At 44.5% G+C, this 21,237-nt stretch overlaps 1 protein-coding gene across 1 annotated transcript; it reads left to right on the top strand.

Moving 5' to 3' along the window:
- Nucleotides 1-8,699: 8,699 nt before the first annotated feature.
- Nucleotides 8,700-16,348, top strand: PPP1R14D (protein phosphatase 1 regulatory inhibitor subunit 14D). The gene is made up of 4 exons (XM_050897703.1): nucleotides 8,700-8,882; nucleotides 13,182-13,277; nucleotides 13,514-13,546; nucleotides 16,209-16,348. The coding sequence occupies exons 1-4, from the start codon at nucleotides 8,700-8,702 to the stop codon at nucleotides 16,275-16,277; spliced, it is 381 nt and encodes a 126-aa protein (XP_050753660.1). The 3' UTR covers nucleotides 16,278-16,348.
- Nucleotides 16,349-21,237: the final 4,889 nt, after the last annotated feature.

The following is a 21,237-nucleotide window of genomic DNA, read 5'->3' as shown; positions in this document are numbered from 1 at the left end:
CACAGTTCTTAGGAGAGCAGGGAGTGCTTATAATTTGCTTGGATATTATTTGTAATGAAATATTGCATCACTTAAAACAACAGCAGTAAATGTGAGACGGTATTGAGTGTCACATCTTCAAAAAGAGATGGTGGACAGCAGCTGTGCCTTGAAGAGCAGCTGGCTTTGCGGTTTTGGGGACCATTCTGGTGTCCAGTGTTTCAATTCTTGCTGCTTCTTCCTGTACCTTTGATCCAGCCTCATGTAGCCTCACGGGATTTATTGAGAGTCCTTAGACACATGTTTCGCCCTCCTGGCTGTCACAAACACTATGGGAACATAACGTTGTGGGAATATTATTTTTCAATACCTCTCATGACTTTCTATGGCTTGATGCTGACATTTGTGTGTAGTACTGACTTCTGTTTGGAAAAGGGAATCGCTTTGATCTGGCTATGGTAGGGTATAAAAAAAAAATAGGTAAAGCCTAAACCATGAAAACAGATGGTAGGGCATAGGAAACAAGCATGTCTGCAGAGCAGAGAGATACTTGTTTTCCTTATTGGCTATACAAAGCTTTGTCAGAGAAGCATGGATGTCTCCCACTCCACACTCAGACCCATCTCTATACCAGGTCTTTGGGACCTGCCTCCAGAGCGTGCCAGTGGTAAAGTGAGAGCTGTCCTCGCTGTCCTCCATATCTTCTAAACACATGCAGGACAAATAAAAATGACAACAAGGTTGTCTCCTTTTATTCTGCACTGCCTGAGGCACTCTGCTGGGGGCTTTCTCTTGTATTCAACCTGGACGAGATTTTTTTCCTGGATAAATATTTAAAGCCTTCAGTCTGGATCCACATGAGACTCAGTGCAGTTCCCCGACACAGGCGCGTGCTGCTCAGGGAGCAGTTGGCCTCATCCCCTTGGCAAACCAGCGACTGTGCTTGGATATCCGCACTGGCAGAACTGCCTCTAAACAGTCTGGTTTGGTATTTTTGTCTCACTGGCAATAACCCAATCTACCTCAGCAGTAGTGTTGTGTTACAAAATCTCTGTCAAGGGTTTCCTGCAAACCTGAAGGACATGACGTCTTTTCTGCTTGTGCCAGGTAACATAACTCCTACAAATGCAGAGCTGGGAGGACTCCTTGATTGGCATCTCTAGCCCCTCCCCTCCCCCCCCCCCCTTTTAAAAAAATGTTTATGAAGGGATGAGGCCCTTCATAAGCAGATCAAGCCTAGCCTTTAGAGTAGGGGGTTTTAATAGCTTTTGCTCTCAGCAGAAGGCTGTGCTAATGTCCCGCTGCAAGGTTTTCTGATGTATTCAGTTACTTTATATTCAGTTTTCTTGTACAGTACTGTTCTTTCATTTCAAAATCTTCTCTCCTTTTGTCTTCTTCAGCTGTATTTATTTTAGTGAAATCATATCCTAACTCAGTCTTCAGTTTGCTAGTGCAAGCAAGCCATGATCTTTCAATCACTTCTTTTATGGTAGAGTCTCCATTTCCCCTCTGTTATCCTAATGGCCTTTTTTCTGCACATTTTCCGGTTTCAGGTTTTTTATTATTAAATATGTGTTACAGAATTCTATGCCACAGTCTAAAGAATGGATCACCATTACCAAGTATTTAATCTTCTCTCTCTGTGCTGGACATAAGTTGCTAAATACATCTTGGGATCATATTAGTATCATTCATAAGCTCATTGCAGAGCCATCTTATGAACAGTACATTTTATGGATCTTGGTCTTGTTCTCTCTGCCATTTTCAGCTGATCAGCCCCCAGCTAAATGTTTTTGTGACAATTTCCTAAGTATGTGATCTTACTTTTTATATTCTCCATGTTCTTAAATTTGACGCATTTTTTTCTGCTTAGCAGATGGGTCTGGCTTGTTTATTTGACCTTTAAAGATCACATTTTTGGCCCTCCACTGTAGCAGGGATGCATCCCACCTCTGTGCCAGTAGCACAGTTTCTAAATATGTCCAGTTTCTTCTGGAGAGGTTCAGTAATTAAAATTTTAGTTGAGATTAGTCCTTAGATCAAGGACTTCTACTAGGAACCTCTCTGTTGCAGCAGCTTTCCTTCCAACTCAGTAACTTACTCTTTGCCCTCCTAACCTAGAAATCCCATCGCAGCCCTCATCTTCTGCCAAATGAATAATTTCACACGACTTCAGCTGAGCCGTGTGTTATTCATATTAGCGTGAAGGGAAAGTAGGGTGTGTGATTTTATGACTCGGGAGTGTTTTTAAGGGGTCCTGAAATAGTGAGTCATCATTAACGTTTGTCTGTCTTTGAGAAGTATCTGCTCTCAGTCTGGCAATAACTATTCAGGAGATGACTCAGGGCGGGTAAACCGCACCATAGTTTAATATTTGACTAAGATTATAAGAGCTCTTAGACACACATGGCTTGTAACGAACTTGGTGCAGGAGCCTGCGTCGCCTGCCTTCTTGTGATTGCTGTGGAGACCCCAGCACCCATTGGCAGGTGGATGCCCACCTTCGAGAAGGAAGTGACCCCAACAGGCAGAAGAATAAGGAAGACTTGATCCAGGTCCCTTTGCCCTGCTGTGCAGCCCAGCTCCATGGCATCACCGTCTGCAATGACTTCCTGACAGCAGCTTGTCCCACCGGCTGCTGCAGATGAATCCATTCTGCCGCGCTTTACCTGGGAACTGCTCCATGTATAATTAACACTTGGGAGACAGGTTTGCTTGCTTGTTTGTTTTGTATTTGCCTCAGGTTAAACCTCCTGGTGTGGTTTAGGGGTGAGACCCGGATGCAAGTGACGGCACAAAGATGTGGCAAAGGAAGGAGACGGGGAGGGACTTCATCAGGCTGTGACTAACCACTGGTCCTGTGGAACAAAGCAAGGGAAAGGATGACAGGCTGCTGAGTCCTCCCAAGAGCTGTTCCCATTGCATCGAGGGTAGCTTTGGGGAAGGGAGTTACAATAAAGGTGTATTGTTTCTTTGGGGAAGTTCTTGTCTACAGTCCTGCATGGCACTGGCTTTTATTTTAATGTTGCTGATCAAGGTAAACCCTTAAGGGCAGGAGCCCTGGGAAAGGAAGAAGGGAAAATAGTGACGAGACTAGTTACACCAAGAAAGTATCTGCATTTTTGTCTTGTCTACGCTAGGCTTTTACAGGGAGATAGGTATGGAAATGTGAAGCAAAGAACCTTCAGTTCGCAGGAACTAGAATAAACTTCACATTTCCCATTGAAGTCCCCATAGGCAACCTGAGCTGTTCTTTATGGCACCTGTGAGTGCAACAGGATCAGCCGTGGGGTTCCCCACGGCCTCTCCTTCTCCGTCACTTCCTACAGTGACTGCATCCCCGGGAACCTTCTGACTTTCCACACCTTCAGGCCAGCTGCCAGTGCCTCCCATGAAAGGCTGCTCTCCCCTGTGTTTGTAGGTGGCGATTTCCCTGCAGGTGTGAGCAGTACAGTCCCTACAAGTGTAATTGCACCCTTTCAAGGGGATGGGGTCACAATAAATTTCTTAGTGCAAGAACTACACAGGTGGCCTCTGCAAGCCTGAAATGTTGAAAGCAGACTGGAAAACAAGGAAGATCCCCTTCATCTATTCAGCCAGTGCTTCTCTTGTCTCCAACTCTACCATTCAAGGACGTGCTGAAACCTCTGTGCCACAGGAAAACTCTGATAATGCTTTCAGTGCCGCAGGCCTCTTTCTGTAGGGAAACAGCAAAGCAATACAAGAGGGAGGGCAACAAAACAACATGGACAGGTTTTCAAAGATCCCCAAATAATCCATGTGGCATCTAATTCCTGTTGTCAGCTTCACCTAAGTATTCAAGGGGAGGGGGGGCTTCCTCCTCAATGGAGATGCTTACTCACCCCACTACCTACGGGATGTCTGAGGATGGACACAGATAGGCAGAGTTAATTGCGTAAATAAGGAAAGAGTCCAGGACTTGTTGCTCCTCTGGTGTGCCAAAGCAGTAAGTACAACTATTTCTCATTTACCCTTCTCAGCTGCTGATGAGCCATTAGCCTTTACGCTTCACTTGGCTGCCAGCAACAGAGGCAGGAGGGAAGGCAGGCAGGCAGGCAGGTTAGCTCATCTGACCTCTTATCTTTATTGCTGAGACCTGTCTGTTTTCTGAGGCAGTGCTAAACAGTGCAATTTTGGGTTGAACAGCCAAATACTAAGTTGGGAAATGTTTTCCTCTGTCTCTCACCATTCTTCCTTCTCACTGCCTTTTCATTGCCTTGTGAAAGGCGAGACTATCAGGGGAGAGGAGTAAGACTGATTACTGATCACCTGACTGAAGAATACATAGACTCCTCTCCGCGTGCTGGTGGGAAGGCAGCAGTACTGCTCAGGTGAGAGGTGGGGACTGTGTGAGCTGGAAACCCCTGGCTGCTTCCTTAAGTCTCCAGGAGCTGAAGGCGAGAGATGATGCGCTCTCCCTCTTCTTGCTAGTGCTCTGGGGCAATGGTGCAGCCTTTTTAGTTTCCATGCTCCTGTGGAGACACTGGAGGATGAGGGAAATGGATGATGGACATCAAGATGCTGGATGTACTCGGGTTGCTCACTTAGGTCTCTGGATTTTTTAAATCTCCAGCTCTGGCTACATTTTCTGCTCCACACAACTTTTTTCTGTGCCTGTTCCTGCTCACAGGAGGGTGCAGAACCTCTTTACCTTGTGGTGTCAACATAGTATGGATACAGTCACCTCTGCTGTCTTCTCTGGTTTAATTTGTGTTAACTATCATGTTTGCAACCACAGGGAAAGTGATTATTTTCTAAAACAGGTGGAGAGTGGCTTCTGGCTGTCTTGAAGGGAAACGTTCCTCTCTAGGCTGGGACTCAAGGGAAAGGGACCGGCCTGGTTCTCTGGAAAGATGAGCTGGGGCCCTGCTGAATTATTGAGCATGCACCACAGTCATCAGCTCGGAGAGAAAGAGACACACCAGCTTAGGTCACAGGTGTGGGATGGAGATTATTAGCTTCAAGAACAGAGGAGCGTAACCGGATCTGCCTCATGCACTTGGCTGCTCTGCTGCCTGGATCAGTGTCACAGCTGCTTGGCACTACGACACAGATGCTCAGCTTGGTTTGGTGGCCCTCTCTGGGGCCATAGACAATCACAAAAGCCCAACTCCACAGTATCGAATCCTCCCCTCCTTTCAGAGGCAAAACCTCACTCTTAGGGCAGGCCTGGAACAACAGCAACCCCAGGTCACACACGTGGAAACTGAGGCGCAGTGTTTCAGTCTAACGCTCAGATGTGTTGGCCACATTTAAACCCCCTTTATTCACCTACATAAATGATAAGCAGATTTGCAGAGGACATGTTCACCAGCAACTGCAGCAGGAGGTCCATTGGAGCTTACATGTGCGCAGCTCTTGTGAAAAACCAGGTTGATTAGATGACTTAGTTGCCTAAGTATGTGTGTTCACTTCTGAAATTTTGGTCCAGGTTGTATGCCCAAGGCTATGAGAGATAACTAGGTTGAAAATAAGATCTTACGTCCCAGTCATGCCTGAGATCTCCGAGATCCCCCTGCTGTGCATGTCCAAACAAAATGGTGAACGTCCTTCTGTCCCTTTGGCCACCTGAATCTGCTGTGATGCGAGGAAAGGACAGGATGGGGTGCAGCACTGTGAAAAGAGTCATGCAGCTGCTTCTTGTTTGGTGGCAGCTGGCACTTACCAGCACTGGCAGGTGGCTGGTGCACCCGTAGGAGGTGCTGCCTCGTTCAAAGGGGACGATACCACTTACCCTGTATGAGGCACCCAATCCTGTGCCTGCAGAAACTTCTACCACACCCTCACGGAGTGATCTTGCACACTTTTTGCTTCTTCCTCTTGCTTTAATGATAGATTTCAATAGTTTATTACTGGAGTAGGCCTACTTTATCTGTAAACATTTATTTCTATATTGCCACCTTCTCATTACAAAGAATTCATGACTAAGCTCATATAAACCAAAGTAGTATGAGGAACATCCTGTAATCTGGCTCGTTCTGGCTTACAGCTTTCCTGAGAGGGCCTCTGACATCCCCCTCTGAATGTCTTATTCCATTGTAGGGTGACACTGACAGAGCAGCATGAGGGCACCAGGGTCTGGTTATTACTTTGTCGATAGAGTACCGACGGTGGGGTGAGTCTGCCTGTGGACCTTTTCAGTTGTGGTATCTCAGCACATTGCTCACACTCAAGTGAAGTTACAAGTCAACAGCGGCTCAAGCTGTTTGAAGAGCCATTAGAGCAGGTTATATTCCCCTTTCCCTCTTCCTCACGCCTATCCTGTGACCTCTGGATCCTGTGCTTCATAAATTCAACTATGCTGGCAGAAGATTAACAGGGCAACCCCCATCTTTCATATAGAGTTGAACTGAACTGCTCAACGAAGAGCACCAGAGTCAGCACAGGGGATGGAGGAAGGGGGCAACTTCCCTGCCAGCCCTTCAGCCGCTGCAAATTTTTTAACTGACTCAGGGATGCCAGGTAACTTCTCTTGTAAGTCTGGTCCTCTTTCTCTGGTCTTAATGCCAGCCTGTCTGGAGTTCCTTGGGACCAAAGAAAATACAGGTTGTTTTCCCCTGTTAAAAAATGTCAGTCCTTGAACACCAAAATAGAGCACTTCTATTTGGAGAGGGGAACTTGACACCTGGCAGTGTGTGTCCTTTCATCCAGAGTTACCTTGTAAAAATCTGCCTGTGTTGGGCTAGCATATTAACCTTTGAAAAGTCAATAGCTGTAAACACATTATAGGATGTTCAATGGGTTTTGCAAGGTTTCTAACAGTTAAGAATCTCTGAAGAATCTGCACTCACTGAGTATGCTCTGAGCCTCTCACAACATGGATTTTTCTGGGAAATTTTTGTCTAAATAAGACAGTTTTAGGAGTGAGATTAGAGGGAGGATACAGCCAAGCAGTGAGGAAAAATGGGTAAAGCTGCTTAAATTAAATAGCTGACAGCTGTCTTCTGAATAGAAATTTTAGGCTGTCTGAAAAGCAGAGGAGATTATATCAGTTTCAGGTATACTTTAATACTTCATCCCTCACTGATGTGGAAGCAAGTTTCAGGATCAGCATTTTGCGGAATTTTCCGTCAGAAAAGGCTTCTATGTTTTGCTCAAATTCAGGATGAAAAGAAGGGCTGGAATGGCCCTGCCTGTTTTTCTATCACCCTGTGTACAAGATGTTGCTGGCTGGCTGTACCACCATCCCCCTGGGCATAGGAATGTGGCTTTGGCAGGGGGACTGGGTACGACTTCCAGAGGAGACCAGTCCCCCTGCAGACTGCCCCATGCTGCCCGGCAGCCGCTATCAGTGGGAGGAGGGTTGGTTGCTTTTCCTTTGGTTTATCTAGCTCTTGGTCTCCAAACTGGAAGTACCTTGGCTGCCAGTAGCAGCAAAGACTTACTTGCTTTTTTTCCACGTAAATCATGGGACTGGGGTTGTTGGATCTGCTTCATGATGGAGGGTCTCAGCTGGTTTGTCCATTCGATAGGGCAGCTCCCTGGGCAGGTCGCCGGAGGGCTCTGGGAACAGATGAATAAAGAGGCGTGATACAGCGTCTAGAAGGAACGCAGGTGTTGCAATGCCCTGGCACCCCGTAAACACAGCCAGCCTGATTTCTGTTCCCCTGAACAGCGCTGTTCATGCGTATCCTTCTAAAATGTCATAGGGCAATAATGCTGCAGACTTTTAACCTGTCTTCCAGTAAGAAAGAGATTGTAAATCAAGCAATGATAATATATAGTACGATAACAGTTTATGATGCTGCGGGAGGTGAACCTGTTTACTATGAATACTTTTCTGTGGGAAGGAGATAGTGCTGTATCCCTAGACAGGCCTTCCCCTCCAGTGTCATCATGTCAAATACTGTAGGGGTTTTTTTAAGAAAAGCACAGATATTTTGTTTTATCTCAGAAGTGCCTTGCTCAAATGATCTCAAATTCAGGCCACTGGGATTTCTACAGAAATTTTTGAGAAAGCTGGAATAAATTTACAGATTGTAGAACAATGTAAAATGGGACTGCTGAGCCCAAGTTTGGCTTGCAGTGTCACTGACCTAGTATTCCCACTCTTGTAAAATAGTGGATGTAGCCCCCTGACTCCAGACCACTTGTCCTTATCTGTGCTGGGCCCAGTGCTTTAGCCGGAAAATGCCAAATACAGCATTTCAATGGGAGCTAAACCCTGTAGCTGCAGGCAAAGTAGTTTACAGAGGCCGGTGGAGCTTGAACACAGCAGGATTCAATGCATTATGTATGGATCAGCCCTCTGGAATTGCATATGCACGGAAGTTATGCCTGTAGGAAAAGAGTCATTTAAAACCTCCTTCTTCCCCACCTCTTGGAGCTGACTTGCGTTAAATATTAACAAACTTGGTTCATCCATTCCCTGGTTCACTTGGCTTCTTTTAACAACAGATGTTATTACAACAACTCCTCTGCCTGCCTCCCTGCTCCTGTCAGCACAGCGGATGGTGAAACCCAAGAATCTGCTGCTGTAACTCAGCCTGCAGAGCCTGGCTGCTGCCTCAGCCATGTGGTCTCCCCCACTTCTCTCCCTGGGATCACCAATGATGCCTGCCTCTGGCATCTGTGAGTAGCTTGTGCTGTGAGCCACTAGTTGCAGAGAGGCGTTGGTTAAAGGAGACAGAGAAAAGGAGTGAGGGAGCCCACAGGAAGGCGAGTTCCTGCTGTCGGAGGAGGAGGAGGAAGCAGTGAGCATGGCCAGCAACTCCAGCGCACTGCCTCGGGTGACTTTCCAGACGCCAGAGAAACCTGGGGAGGAATCATCACACAGGAAACTAGGCAAGTTAACCATAAAGTACAACCGCAAAGACCTACAGCGCTGGCTAGACCTGGAGGAATGGATCAACACCCAGCTGCAGGAGCTGTACCAATGCCGGGTGAGTAGCTGGGGCAAATCAGCCCCTAACTCGTCAGGTGAATGGGGCTAGGGGCCCTGTGTGCTGGGACAGAAGTTTGCTTGCTCTGCCTTACTGGAAATAGCTTCTTATCTTCAGTCTTCATTAGTTATCTTATTGCCACCTGCTACAGCACTCTCTCTGACTAGTGCGTCTGCAGTCAGAGAAGCTTGCACCGATATAATCCAAGTAGCTTTAAACTGCCTGATCTTGCATCTGCTGGGGGGGGTGTAGCTATTGCTCAGCACGAGTAGCAGAACCTAGAGAGATGTACAACAAACCCGGGATGCTTCTTGTTGCTGAGCTCCATGCGGTGAGTGGCTTTGCTGCAAGCAGTATCTAAGCCAGCTGGGTTAGAGTTATCAGTGTATCCTTGTTCCTTTTGGTCACAACAGCGTAGCTGTAGCTGCTGTTTGAATGAGACACTCCAGATAATGCTGTATCTGTAGCTGCAGAGTCTGGACACACTACTGGCAGCAGGGGAAGAGAGAAAAAAACAAAACCATGCTCAAATGTAGAGCCTTCATCTTCACAAATCACCAGAGCTGTCTTCCTTGCCTGAATTCCCTTTGCACCAGGAACAGTCCCTCGTAAATTCTTCCTGCCTGTCTGAGAGCTGTCCCACTAAGAAAGATCCAGGAGTGCCTAGGTCCAGCACCTGAATGGTACCAGTCTTTACTTGAGCTGTTGCAGGGTACATGACATTTTTTCTTCAGGGTGATGTGACACTTAAGTCAAGTTCCAGCACTGGCTGGGTACACTGAAATCCTAACCTGGTAGTATCGCTTCTATTCATATTTTGTGCTTAGATGGATGGCACTTACACTGGGAGCTTTCAGAAGGGATAGTGCTTTTCCATGTTTGAGATAATTCCTTTGGAGTGTGGTACAGGAAAAGGTGAAAGGATTTCCCACATTATACATCATGGTCTTAAAGCCATTTAAATACCTTGACTAAGGGTTTTGCTTTTATTTGTAGGGCAATGGCTGATGCAGTAAGAGAACATAGCTTTCTTGACTCACAACCCAGTACACCTTCAACAGAAGACACAGATGGGTTTAACAAATTGTGTAAAACAGCTTATTCATGTCCTGGATGGGGATGGACTAAATGAACTGTCAAGCCCTTTCTGCCCTGTTTTCTGTATTTGCACCCCAGCACAGTGTTAAGCACATTTTTGAGATAGATACAAGGAAAAAAGCACTGATGATTGCTTAGAGTCTTCCACTCTGAGCATCAGCAGTTTCAAATTGCAATCAACAGTGGAAATGGACATGTTTGAACAGGCCACGAAAGGCGATTTTTGTGCTATATGCCATGATGGTACAGAGAAGCTTTTGCCTGCCCAGGCTGATTTTCTGGGCCTGAGAAGCCATAGAATGGTGTCAGCTCCATGGCTGAAGAGCCAGACTTCAGGAACTGTCTCTGAGGCTGTCTTTATTATTCTTGTTGCTGTTTATTATTATTATTATTATTATTATCATTAATTATCATCATCATTATAATAATTTTCTGTGTGACTGTTTCCTATTTGATATTTGTGGGAACGTACCAGGTTCTCATGCCATGTTGGGAGAGAAAAATAGTTAATTTCTCTTTTAATTTATGCCATATGCAAAGAACACGCAGCAGAAAACAAATATGGAGAAAAAGGTCTTTCCTTCTGTCACAAATGCATGGCTCCTCTGAAAATGATTATATTACTGCTCCTGTTCTGTTACTTAACATTCTTAGACTTCCCAATTTTGTAGCTTTTTTAGTAAAAATGACAAAGGATAAAAACTCATAATCTCTTCAAGACTTAATTGAGAATTTCCAGTTGTTTTCTATGGTTTATAAAATTATAGTAATAAATTCTCAGCTGTATCTTAGGCCTCTTGATAATGCATTATGAAATATTATATAGTGTACATAGGAGCAGATGTTATCACTAGACCTAGTCAGACAGGCAAAATTCAGTGTGTCTGCGAAGTGCTAGAGTGGTGGTCCTGGTGAGCAAAGGCTGTTCAAAAGAACAGCAGCAGTGACAGTGTCGCTTGCCAGCCATGCCGGCACCGGCATTTAAGGGACTGTCTCTGGGGTTGGTAGCTCAGTTCAGAGAGCCCTTAGCCTGACTGTTGAGATTTGCCAGAGATAAGCAAGGAGAATGGCTACTGCTTTGAGTAACAGAACATCTTGCCCTTTGGGGAATTATTGCAGTTTTAAAGAGAAGGCTTGGGGGTTTTTTTTGAGAGAGATAGATGAGAAGCACTTGGTACTACCAGTAACATGACCCAAGATGAGGCTCCCTGTGTGCTACTCTTACTTGCCCAAGACTACAGATGTACACTTGTAAAGGTGTCAGAAAAATAAGTCAGGTCACGTTATCACTTCTGGTTTTCCGAGAATTAGGAGCTGTTTATGGTCATCAGCGTAGCTGCCCAAAGGGGATATTTTTTTCCCTACTACAAAATCCAAGCAGGCACAAGTGAGAAATCCAGCCATGCCCCTTACAGGAACAGATTGCTAGCTTGGGTTGCCTTTGCTAGCACCTCTCCAGCACAACAGGTTTCCCAGCTTCCTGGTGTATTTGGGCCAACCTAAGAGATTTGCTACCAGGAACTACATAACATGATGCCGTGCCAGGTCAGAGACTGTTAATAGGGTACAACGGGGGTTACATAGGATCTTTTCAAATAAATACATGTGCCACAGTAAATTATTTGTAATCACCCAGGTGTCCAGCAAGTCCTCCTGCCCTCCTCTGTGCATTGTGGCAAGACTATTTAGTTAGCCCTGCTAGTCTGGGCTTCCTTGGATCCATCAACTTCCATTACATGGTCTCTGACAGCTTTTTCCTTTGCTCCACCTGCCCTTGGCAGTGCAATGTTCCTCAGTGTCTTCCAGAAACCCATGTGACAGAGTCAGAATAAACAGCATTGCAGATTCAAATGCAAGCAAGGTTAGTTCAAACATTGCCTCCTGGTACAGATAATCTGAACGCTATGCTATTTACTGTCATGAGGCTTTTTACAACAAAACTAAGACTCAGGAGACAATTTTGATTTTCAAGATGATTCCCTGCACGTGGAAGCCAGAGCACCATCCATACTAGGACCAGAAAGCCAAGGGAGTTCCTACCCTGTCTCACCTGCCTGGCCTATTTAGCGTCTTAGCCAGAGACAAAGTCAGGCTTGATCAACACCTGTTGTCTAAACAGTCACATGAAAACTATTACTTTTAAGAAGAAATGCTGTGTGGGTCACAGTACAATATATTTAACTCTGTTTTATTACTTATTGTCAAGTCAGCTGGGTAACAAAGCTGAACAAAGGTTTTCTACTTCCTCTCTGGCTTGGTGTCAAAGATTGCTCAGAACAAGTTTTTTTTTCCCGTAAGTATTGCCTTTATTGTTTAATGTTTAATGTTTTACATACACATCCATAAATGCTACGCAGCAATCAGGTACTGCGCTGTTTACTCAGTATCCTTATTCTGCTGATTACTAAGTTAAAATATCACTAGTGTTGCAAGATTCATTTTGCAAATACATTGGAAACCACAGCCTGTTTTCCTTACAGTCTTATACAGACACGTGGAGCTAAAATGTGTCTCTGATCAAGTTTACAAATGTTTCCAACTAACACCCCCGTGCATTACGAGATCATTACTCCAATCACCAAAGCTTGGGGTCTCTCTTACATTAAAGGAGACTATTATATCCCTCTCATGTCTGTTAGAGAAAGCTGGCAAAGTATCATTAGGCCTTTCAAAAGCGTAATTGTTTTTCTCTCCATTACTGCAAAAAGCCTTAATATAAATAGCAACTATGTGAATGTATTTAGCCTAAAATCTCCTTGTATTAGTTGTGCCTCTCTAAGATTAAGCCCGCTGGATTTCTGTTTGGTGAACACTTGTGCACACTCTTCATAGATGAGGGTTGTCCGAATCTGGCTTACATTGCATTGCAGTTGGCAATTACAGTTGGATATTCTTGAAAGGGTCTTCCCATGATGGATGGCGATCCCTGCGCAGTGGTATCAAGTGTTGAGGTGGGAAAAGATGAAGAATGTGTACATCAGGATACGTGGCTGTAGCAGACACCACAGAGGGGCTGGAATCCATGCCCTCCTTATAAGAACCTCCTTATTTTGAGACGATTTATATCTTGACCTCAACTTTGCAGCATATTTTTATTGTAACTAGTTCCTTCTCAGCTGCTCAGTTCTTTAAAGATAGCCTCTAGAGTTCTTAGAAGTTTGAAGGTTTATTAACCATGGGTTTGTTTTTTTTTCTTTTTAGCTAAGAGAGGAAACAGAGGCAGCAGCTCCTGAACCACAAATTGATCTTGAAGATCTCCTGGAGGTCCCTAATGAAGAACAGAAATTAAAACTACAGGTCAGATAGAGGGACTTGGTAACTTTAAGTTCAAGACTTCCTTCATAAAGGGAAGTAGTGGTGTGGGGGGTACAGAATATGTGTATACAGTGTTGCATGGTGCTTCCCTGTCTTAGGGAAGTGTGCTTCCCAGTGTCTTAGCCTGTCGAATGTAGTAAGATTATGTACCCTTTTTGTAGGGAGGGGAGAACAGGTCAACTCATAAAATACTAAAATGACTCCTCCTTGGTTTTTAGGAAATCCTCCATGAGTGCTCCAGCCCAACAGAGGTGAGTGAAGCACCATCAAAATATATACGTTACACTGTGCTGTAAGAGTGTGTCTTTGTTGCTGCTTGGCTGAATAGTCAAGATATTACTGTGCCTAACATGACACTACAGATTTGTTTAATTCCCAATGGGAGCTGTTTGCCACTTTATTCCGCTGTGTTAGAAAAATACACGTAAATCTACATGGGTGAGCTGAAGCCAGAGCAGTGGAGCAAATAAGGAATTACGCTTTACAACCAAAGAAAGTTCATTCCGTGCTTTGGACATCCTAAGCTGACCAGGCTGAGTTGCTATTTGGTCCTCAGTGTAGAAAAGCCATAGACAGTGATACAGCTCACATAACCATCTTGCACACTGTTAACTAAATGCCTTCTTAGCTTAAACCGCTCTAGTGTTATGAGTGACAAGAATGTAGGATGGCCCTCAGATTGGATTGGGTGGATAATTTCTGAGCAGTGGCCACGTAAGTTAGTTTTACACGGTTTTTTTTTCCCCATATGAACTTTGCAAGTACTGGTTTTGAGTTACGGAGTTAAAGAAATCCTGCAAGCTGTCACAATGTCCGAAGGAGTGGAGCCCAATACTTGCGGTGTAGCGCATGCAGCACACAGCAACTGCCTTCACTGCACTGCATACCTGTGCAAAATAGCGTCCCCCATCACTGCTTCAGTCACATGCATTGCATGTGAACATTGTGCTTGGACATCATTCATCAGTCTCCATATCTTGTCGAGCCTATGTAGTTGTACAGTGAAGAACATACAGAAAATAAGGTGGATGCACGACTACCATTGTGTCGTGGTTTAACCCCAGTCAGCAACTCAGCACCACGCAGCCACTTCCCCCTCCCCCCTCCCAGTGGGGTGAGGAGGAGGAAAGGGAAAAAAAAGTAAAACTCGTGGGTTGAGATAAGAACAGTTTAATAACTAAGGTAAAATATAATACTAACAATAGTAATAATGAAATATAATAATAATAATAATAGTAATGAAAAGGAGTATAACAAAAAAAAGGAAGGGGGGGGGGGGGGGGGAAAAAACCAGTGATGCACAATGCAATTGCTCACCACCCACTGACCAATGCCAGAGCTGCGATCCGCGCCTCCCGGCCAACTCCCCCCTGTTAATATAGTGGGCATGACGTTCCATGGTATGGAATACCCCTTTGGCTAGTTCAGGTCAGCTGCCCCGGCTATGCTCCCTCCCAGCTTCTTGCACACCTGCTTGCTGGCAGAGCGTGGGAAACTGAAAAGTCCTTGGCTTAAGATAAGCGCTACTTAGCAGCAACTAAAACATCAGTGTGTTATCAACATCATTCTCACACTAAATCCAAAACACAGCACTGCACCAGCTACTAAGAAGAGAGTTAACTCTGTCCCAGCTGAAATCAGGACACGTTAACTTGGCTGTAGCAATCATTACAGATAGTCTCCTAGCAGGGGTTCAGCAGACAAGGCTAGCAATAGGGAAATAGTTTTCACAGTGTCTGAATTTCAGATCTTAGTCCAGAACCTCACATTCCCAGAGAGATAACTGAAAAGAGTTTGCTTTAGTGATTCATAAGCCATGAAAGTGTCTTGTGGACAGCACGGTACTTGCTAACTACAAACAGATACTGCTGCCCCATTGGCAAAAATATGTACTTTCACCCTGGTGATCTTGAATCCAGTTCCCTTGAAAGATCACAGCAGCTTATTTGCAGAAAGCAGACAGAGGAAACAAACTGGTTTCCTCTTGAAGGGACTGACTAAAAAGGTATGTATGATCCTAGGCATTTACTTCCAGAGCATGCTGTGGCAGGCAACCTGTGACCACCCAAGTGAGGAAGCTGGGCTTCCACACAGCACAAATGGTAACAAGCTGCAATACTTCCAGTGACCTTGCCTGATTACAAGGACATGTAGCTATATCTTTGGGTGAAGAAAGGCTGCACACTCCTTTATGGTGATGTTACTCGTCATGCAGAGGGTAAAGTTTGCACTAGTCACACTGACTTCTGTTTGGAATAACCAGATGGTCCAGTTTAGTTCATAGTCCTTGGCTGTGTCAGCAAAGTAGTCGGGGTTTATCTCCATTAACTGCTCCTCTATCTATCTGCTCTGCCTGTCCTCAACCCCTGCTCCAGGTTATCATTAGTCCTATGTGTGTTTTGCTCCACCTCTTCTCTGCCAGCCACTTCCTTGTAGAACTGGCACAGCTCTGAGATGATTTGCAATCCACAACATGGAGCTTTACAGGTTCAACAAGAGGGACAGCTTGCTTTGCCCCAGATCGGGAGGGCAGCAGAAGTGGGCAGGAGGTTATGGTGGCAACAGGAAGCACTGGAACCTAACAGAGAACAACAGCATCCTGAGGTCATCTCAAGGTGAAAAAAGCAGGTATCTGGGATGAAGAGGGGCAGGCTGGCTCCTGGGGAGAATGTAAACATGGCTGCTCCAGAGGGAGACAGGGGAAGGGAAGCAGAGGGGCGTTTAGACCCTTCTCATCCACCAAAAGGGCTTCTTTCCTAAGCTAAAAGATAGGTTTGCTCAATACATGTCAAAATTCTGGTTTCTGCTCAACATGAAGGCAAATGTGGGAATGATACAAGTGCCATAGTACTCTGTGTGCTGGTGAGCACTGGAATTAACATGACATCCTTCTTCAACCAATTCTCATTGTAGGACTTCATTACGGAATTGCTTAGTCGGTTGAAAGGTCTCCGGAGAGTCACCAATCCTCAGAAGAAATGACCTTGCCCACATGGAACACCCAGCTCTGGTCACAAGGAAATGTGTATCTATCTTCCCCATAAAAACCAGGATCAGAAACATCACTTCAGAATATGTTTAGGACTTACTGTTACTGAGAAACATCACCAAGTTTGTGAACTTTGTACCAGTGGTTTGAAGTCTCCACTCCTTCCACATCTACACACACAGCAGGGAGCTAGATTGTACATTTTCCTGATTCTTAAAGGGCATGTTAACCTGGGGAACAGGACAAGATGTCCTTCCTTTAGTTTCTTCTAGGAATTTCCATGCTGGCTGAGGAGTACTGAATACAATTCTCAGGAGCTCATCAAGACTTCTTTCTTTCCATCCACTGCAAGGAAAACAAGGCATTGATTATCACTCATTCATCAACATGGAAAAATCAGTTACTGTTAAGCTGCACCCTGTTTCAGTCTGGCTGGGACCCAGCTGTGATCTCCTGCCTGTTACTGCTGTACCTGACTCTACAGCATTGCACGTACTCTGTAAGCCTTATTAAGCCTCTGTTATTCATGAAGGTTGGACAGAAAATATACAGTAGGATGGAAGGAAAATGTTCAAGTGCACCTGGTCTACTTAAGGGGAAGTTAGTGAAACAGCTGCTAAGGCTAATGGAAGAGAGATTGTTTTTCCTTTTTGTGGAATTTAGGACAATGATTTAGAAGCGTCTTCTAAAGGAGCAAGGTCTGGGTATGATTTTCCTCATCATTTAAAAAGATGTTAGAAAAATGCTTATTTTGTATATTAAAACAGAGAAAACCAGCTGTGCACTGCTTGCTTTTGCTCTCTTTTTAGACACTGAAGAAAAACTGAAGTGAAAAAATACCTGCTCCCAATTTCCCTGGAGGGAGCATCTTGGAGCGAGTCTTTTGCAGACAGGTAGGTCTCACAAATGAGAAGTGAAATAGGACACATTGTTCTGCTGCACAAACTCTTCTGGCTACCACTCCTGTGTGGCTGGAAAAATACAGAGGAAACTACATCCAGCCTCTCAGCAAGTCAGTAACTTGACACATGTGGCTAGGAAATAAGACAGCAAATGGAGGCTGATTGCTTAGGCAGAGCAGACTCTCACATTATGTCCTGCCCCTGCACTCTCATGCCTGCCACTCAACCACAAGAGATGAGTTGCTGAGTCACATCCAGAGGGGCTCCTATGTACCAATATGTTCAAGGCTAGCTTTTGAGTACACGTTTTGTCAGACAGGGGCAGAAGGGGCCAGCTCTGGAACAAAAGGGACATGCAGGTTAGCTAACAAAGACAAACAAGAACTCTTGGGCTGGACCAGGAATATCTTAAATACATCAGTCTTTTCATCCTTATCAGTACCAGGGTGATGACTGTTACCTTTTGCTTTGCTCCTATTTTCCAGCAGAAGTGTCAGTGAACAAGCTGTGGGCTGTCCACATCTCGAGAGGACAAAATCCAAGCTGCAGTAACAACTGTGATGTAAGGGCTTGATTCCCTTCACATGCTGTTCTTGTATGCGACAGCCTCCTGGAAGTTAGCAAGCCATGCAGCTCATACCTTGTCCTAAGGCTGCTCCAAGAGGCTGTAAGCCTCACCCACTAGGTTGGAGAAATGGTCTTTATCAGGTCCATATATATCTATGGTAGCCCTAGGGACATGCCATTTTCTGGCTTAGTAAGGGGCTAATAGGACATGCCTGCCCTCTTGAAATCTCAACTTTGTAAGTAAAATAACAAACAACAAAATAAAATCCGGAGCTGCACTTGTTGTAGATCTGGCATTGCTCATGGATTGATACCTGCTAAGACTCATGTATCACACTCTTTGAGAAAGGAGAGCAGCACACTGACAAAGAGCTCTGAGCACTGTTAAAAACACAGACTAGGTTCAAACAGAAATTCAGGTGGAAGATCTAGGTGGACAGGCCATGAGCTGAGTGTCCTAAACTAGAGCTGTAATTAGCTGCAGCACAGTAGTGCACAGGAATCCAGATTAATTACATACCTTACCGGGAGGCTTTGTTTTATTCTGCTGAGCTGCGACAGCACAAAGACCTGAGATGCCTCTCCTCTGGCCCAAGAGATAAATTTTCTCCACTCTGGGTATTGTTCTGTATTCCCTCAATATGGAGTGATGCAAACAGAATTTTTGTCTATGCTTTAAGGCGGACATTGTTAGAACCCAGGAAAAAGTACGTTCTTGAAACTCTGCTTGACAGAAGTTGTCTTTGTGCTTATTCTGCAAGTAGCAGAAAAAGAGTAAGCTGCAGCCCCTATGATGTGCAGTTGGTTCTGATACATACGGACATCACTACCACATAAGAGTGCTTCAAATGAGCACAGTGTGATCAAGGGGAATAAAGCAAGATGTGGCCAATGCTAGATGATTTCTCAGCTCACTGGTGCAAAAGAAAAAGCAACATAAGGCAATCAGAGCAATTTCTTTTTGTTTAGTTCTTAAAAGTAGTAAATCATACTTGCTTTTACTTACTTTTTGGCTGTTCTCAGCCTACACCATAAGGATAGACTAAATTCAAATTTTTTTTTTTTTAAAAACTAATAGCTTCCAGTTAACTTTGCTGTTTCTCAGCACCATCACTAGCATAAGGCTGTAATGTTTGGTATGCAGATACTGTGTAAGAATGTTTCTTTAAAGGAACTTTGCCCTCTTGATTATACCAAGATAACTCAGAATGTATGAAAGTTCATGTGCTTTTCTAATTGAAGGTTTATGAAGGTGTATAAAATAACCCTTAATGCAATTTTCCCTTAGTTATGATCAATACTTACATTGCCTTTAAGAATATTCTGGCTGCTACGTTTGGACACATGACCATATTACAGCACTTGAGACAACGTACATGCTTGTGAACCACAGCAAATGCAAGTTAATGCAGATTAACTAAGCTGAGACCTCTCTTTGTAAGCTAATCTGAGTTCAATCTTGTGTTATTATTTTGAATTCTTGTTGGGGTAGAGCCTACATTTGATAGTTCACATACAAAACATTTTGAGAGGGAAAGAAATCTTCTTGTGCCCTCATGGCGTGCTACAAAGACAGAAGCAAAGAAGCTGATTCTCTTTCTTGAAGATACCAAGCTCTCTTCAGTCCTTGAATGGCTATGACTGAAGTTGATCTGGCCTGTCAGGAACTATTGTTTACCAGTATCTTTACTTGTTTACCAGCACCTTTTCAAAGACAAGGACAAAGAGTAAGCAACACAGCTAAAAGTGCACTGCCCACTTAAAGGTCACGCAGCATTCCTATTTCACAATGACAGATTCAGCTAGGTTTGCCTCCTGCAGACAGCTGATCTAGATACCCCTCTTACCGCTCTTACATAGAGGTCACTGAGACAACAGCTACAGTGGGAATGGCTTTTCAGGGGAAAGTGCCACTAAAATGGCCAATTACATGCAGAAAGCTCAGCAGCCACAAAAATGTCCATTAGTGGTGCAGGGAAAGCATCAGCATGTGCATGTATGACTGAAGAGACTCTTCCATGTATGACTAAGTTCTATTTCAGGTATTGGGTTGGGTGCATTTCTGGATTCCTTGGGATGACCCCACAGAAACCAATCTGGGAAACTAAATAAACTGCTTCCGGCTGTAACCTCCTCCTTTTCTACCGATGTGAACAGGGCAGGGCTTACAAGACACAGGCTACCTAACTGCACAGGAAGCAAAAAGTTTGGTTGTGGCTGATGAAGCATTCAAAATGCTGCAAGTAATGGACCAGCTCATACTAAGATATTAAAAAAAAAAAAGCAGCTGTAAAGCAAGAATTAAGATGTCTACTAACTGCTTGGAAAGGACACAGGCTGAAGCCCAAAGGAGTGGATCAGTCTTACATATAACAACAGGTATTTGCATCTTCTCCTGTACATGCAAAATGCAAAGGATTTAACCTAAGATAGAATTGGGCTGTCTTGCTATCAGACTAGTTATCTGGGTCAAATAGAAATGAAAAAGTGCCATTCCTACAATAACATAAAGCCAGAACAGCATTTTGTCTTCATTTTCAAGACTGCAAGCTCTTCAGGGCAGTAACTCTCTAGTTAAATTTTGTGTAACACAGGGCTCATTGTGAGCTCTCGCATCAGAACAACGTAGTTTTCCTATCTACCTGTCCCAAAGAGAGAGGCACTGGTGAAGCAAGGACTACCAGGAGAAAGAAGATCATCCACAAGAGTCAGGTTTTGCCACCCCTTCCTAACAAAGGGTTTTGATGGCACTGCTGGATACACGTGCAATTTTTAGCGTGTTAACTTGCAGTATTACTATTCTACATTGTTGGATACAGGTTTCTTGTTGAAGGGCCTGATCCAGTCCAGCATGTTAGCACAAACCCATCTTCAGCAGTAGTTTATTTGCTGTGCTCTGACCAGGGGTGGCTGAGGTGCAGGCAAACACTGTTTTGTCAACTCCCCTACAGAGGCAGTGACTTTAAGCACAGGGGCAGGGCAGACAGCTGGGAGCGGCAGTGTCAAACCAGACAGGCAAGATTCATTGGAAACTCCCCGTCAAAGGCAAATCCTTGATTTTTTTGCCATTGGAATTTGTCAACCTTAGAGAGCTCTCTCAGAAGTCACATTACAGTCCTGGGAAGAGCTCATCCTGATGGGATATTAGAGCCAATTTAAGGCAAGTTTAGTCGGGTATTTGAAGCAATTCTGGGTGCTTTGGTCACTGGCAAGTGCCACTTGCATCTGGACTGTCTCCAGGGAGGGATATGAGCATAATAAACTGAGCTTCTCTCATATCCAGATAAAGAGCATCACACAGGTAACATCTTTATCTTACCAGGGGACCAAATAACAAACAAAGCCAAACCACGCTTTCAGACTAATACACAACTCTTCCAGACTAACATGCTGCTCTTACAGACCACATGGAACCTCAGCACAGCCACTGCAGATCACAATACTGTGCATCAGTAGCAGATTACCTTTACAAAGCATCCTTCGC

This window comes from Gymnogyps californianus, chromosome 5, assembly GCF_018139145.2.
Source record: "Gymnogyps californianus isolate 813 chromosome 5, ASM1813914v2, whole genome shotgun sequence".
NCBI classification, from domain to species: domain Eukaryota; kingdom Metazoa; phylum Chordata; class Aves; order Accipitriformes; family Cathartidae; genus Gymnogyps; species Gymnogyps californianus.
The sequence above is the reverse complement of the archived record's forward strand: the minus strand, read 5'-3'. Positions and strand labels throughout refer to the sequence as shown.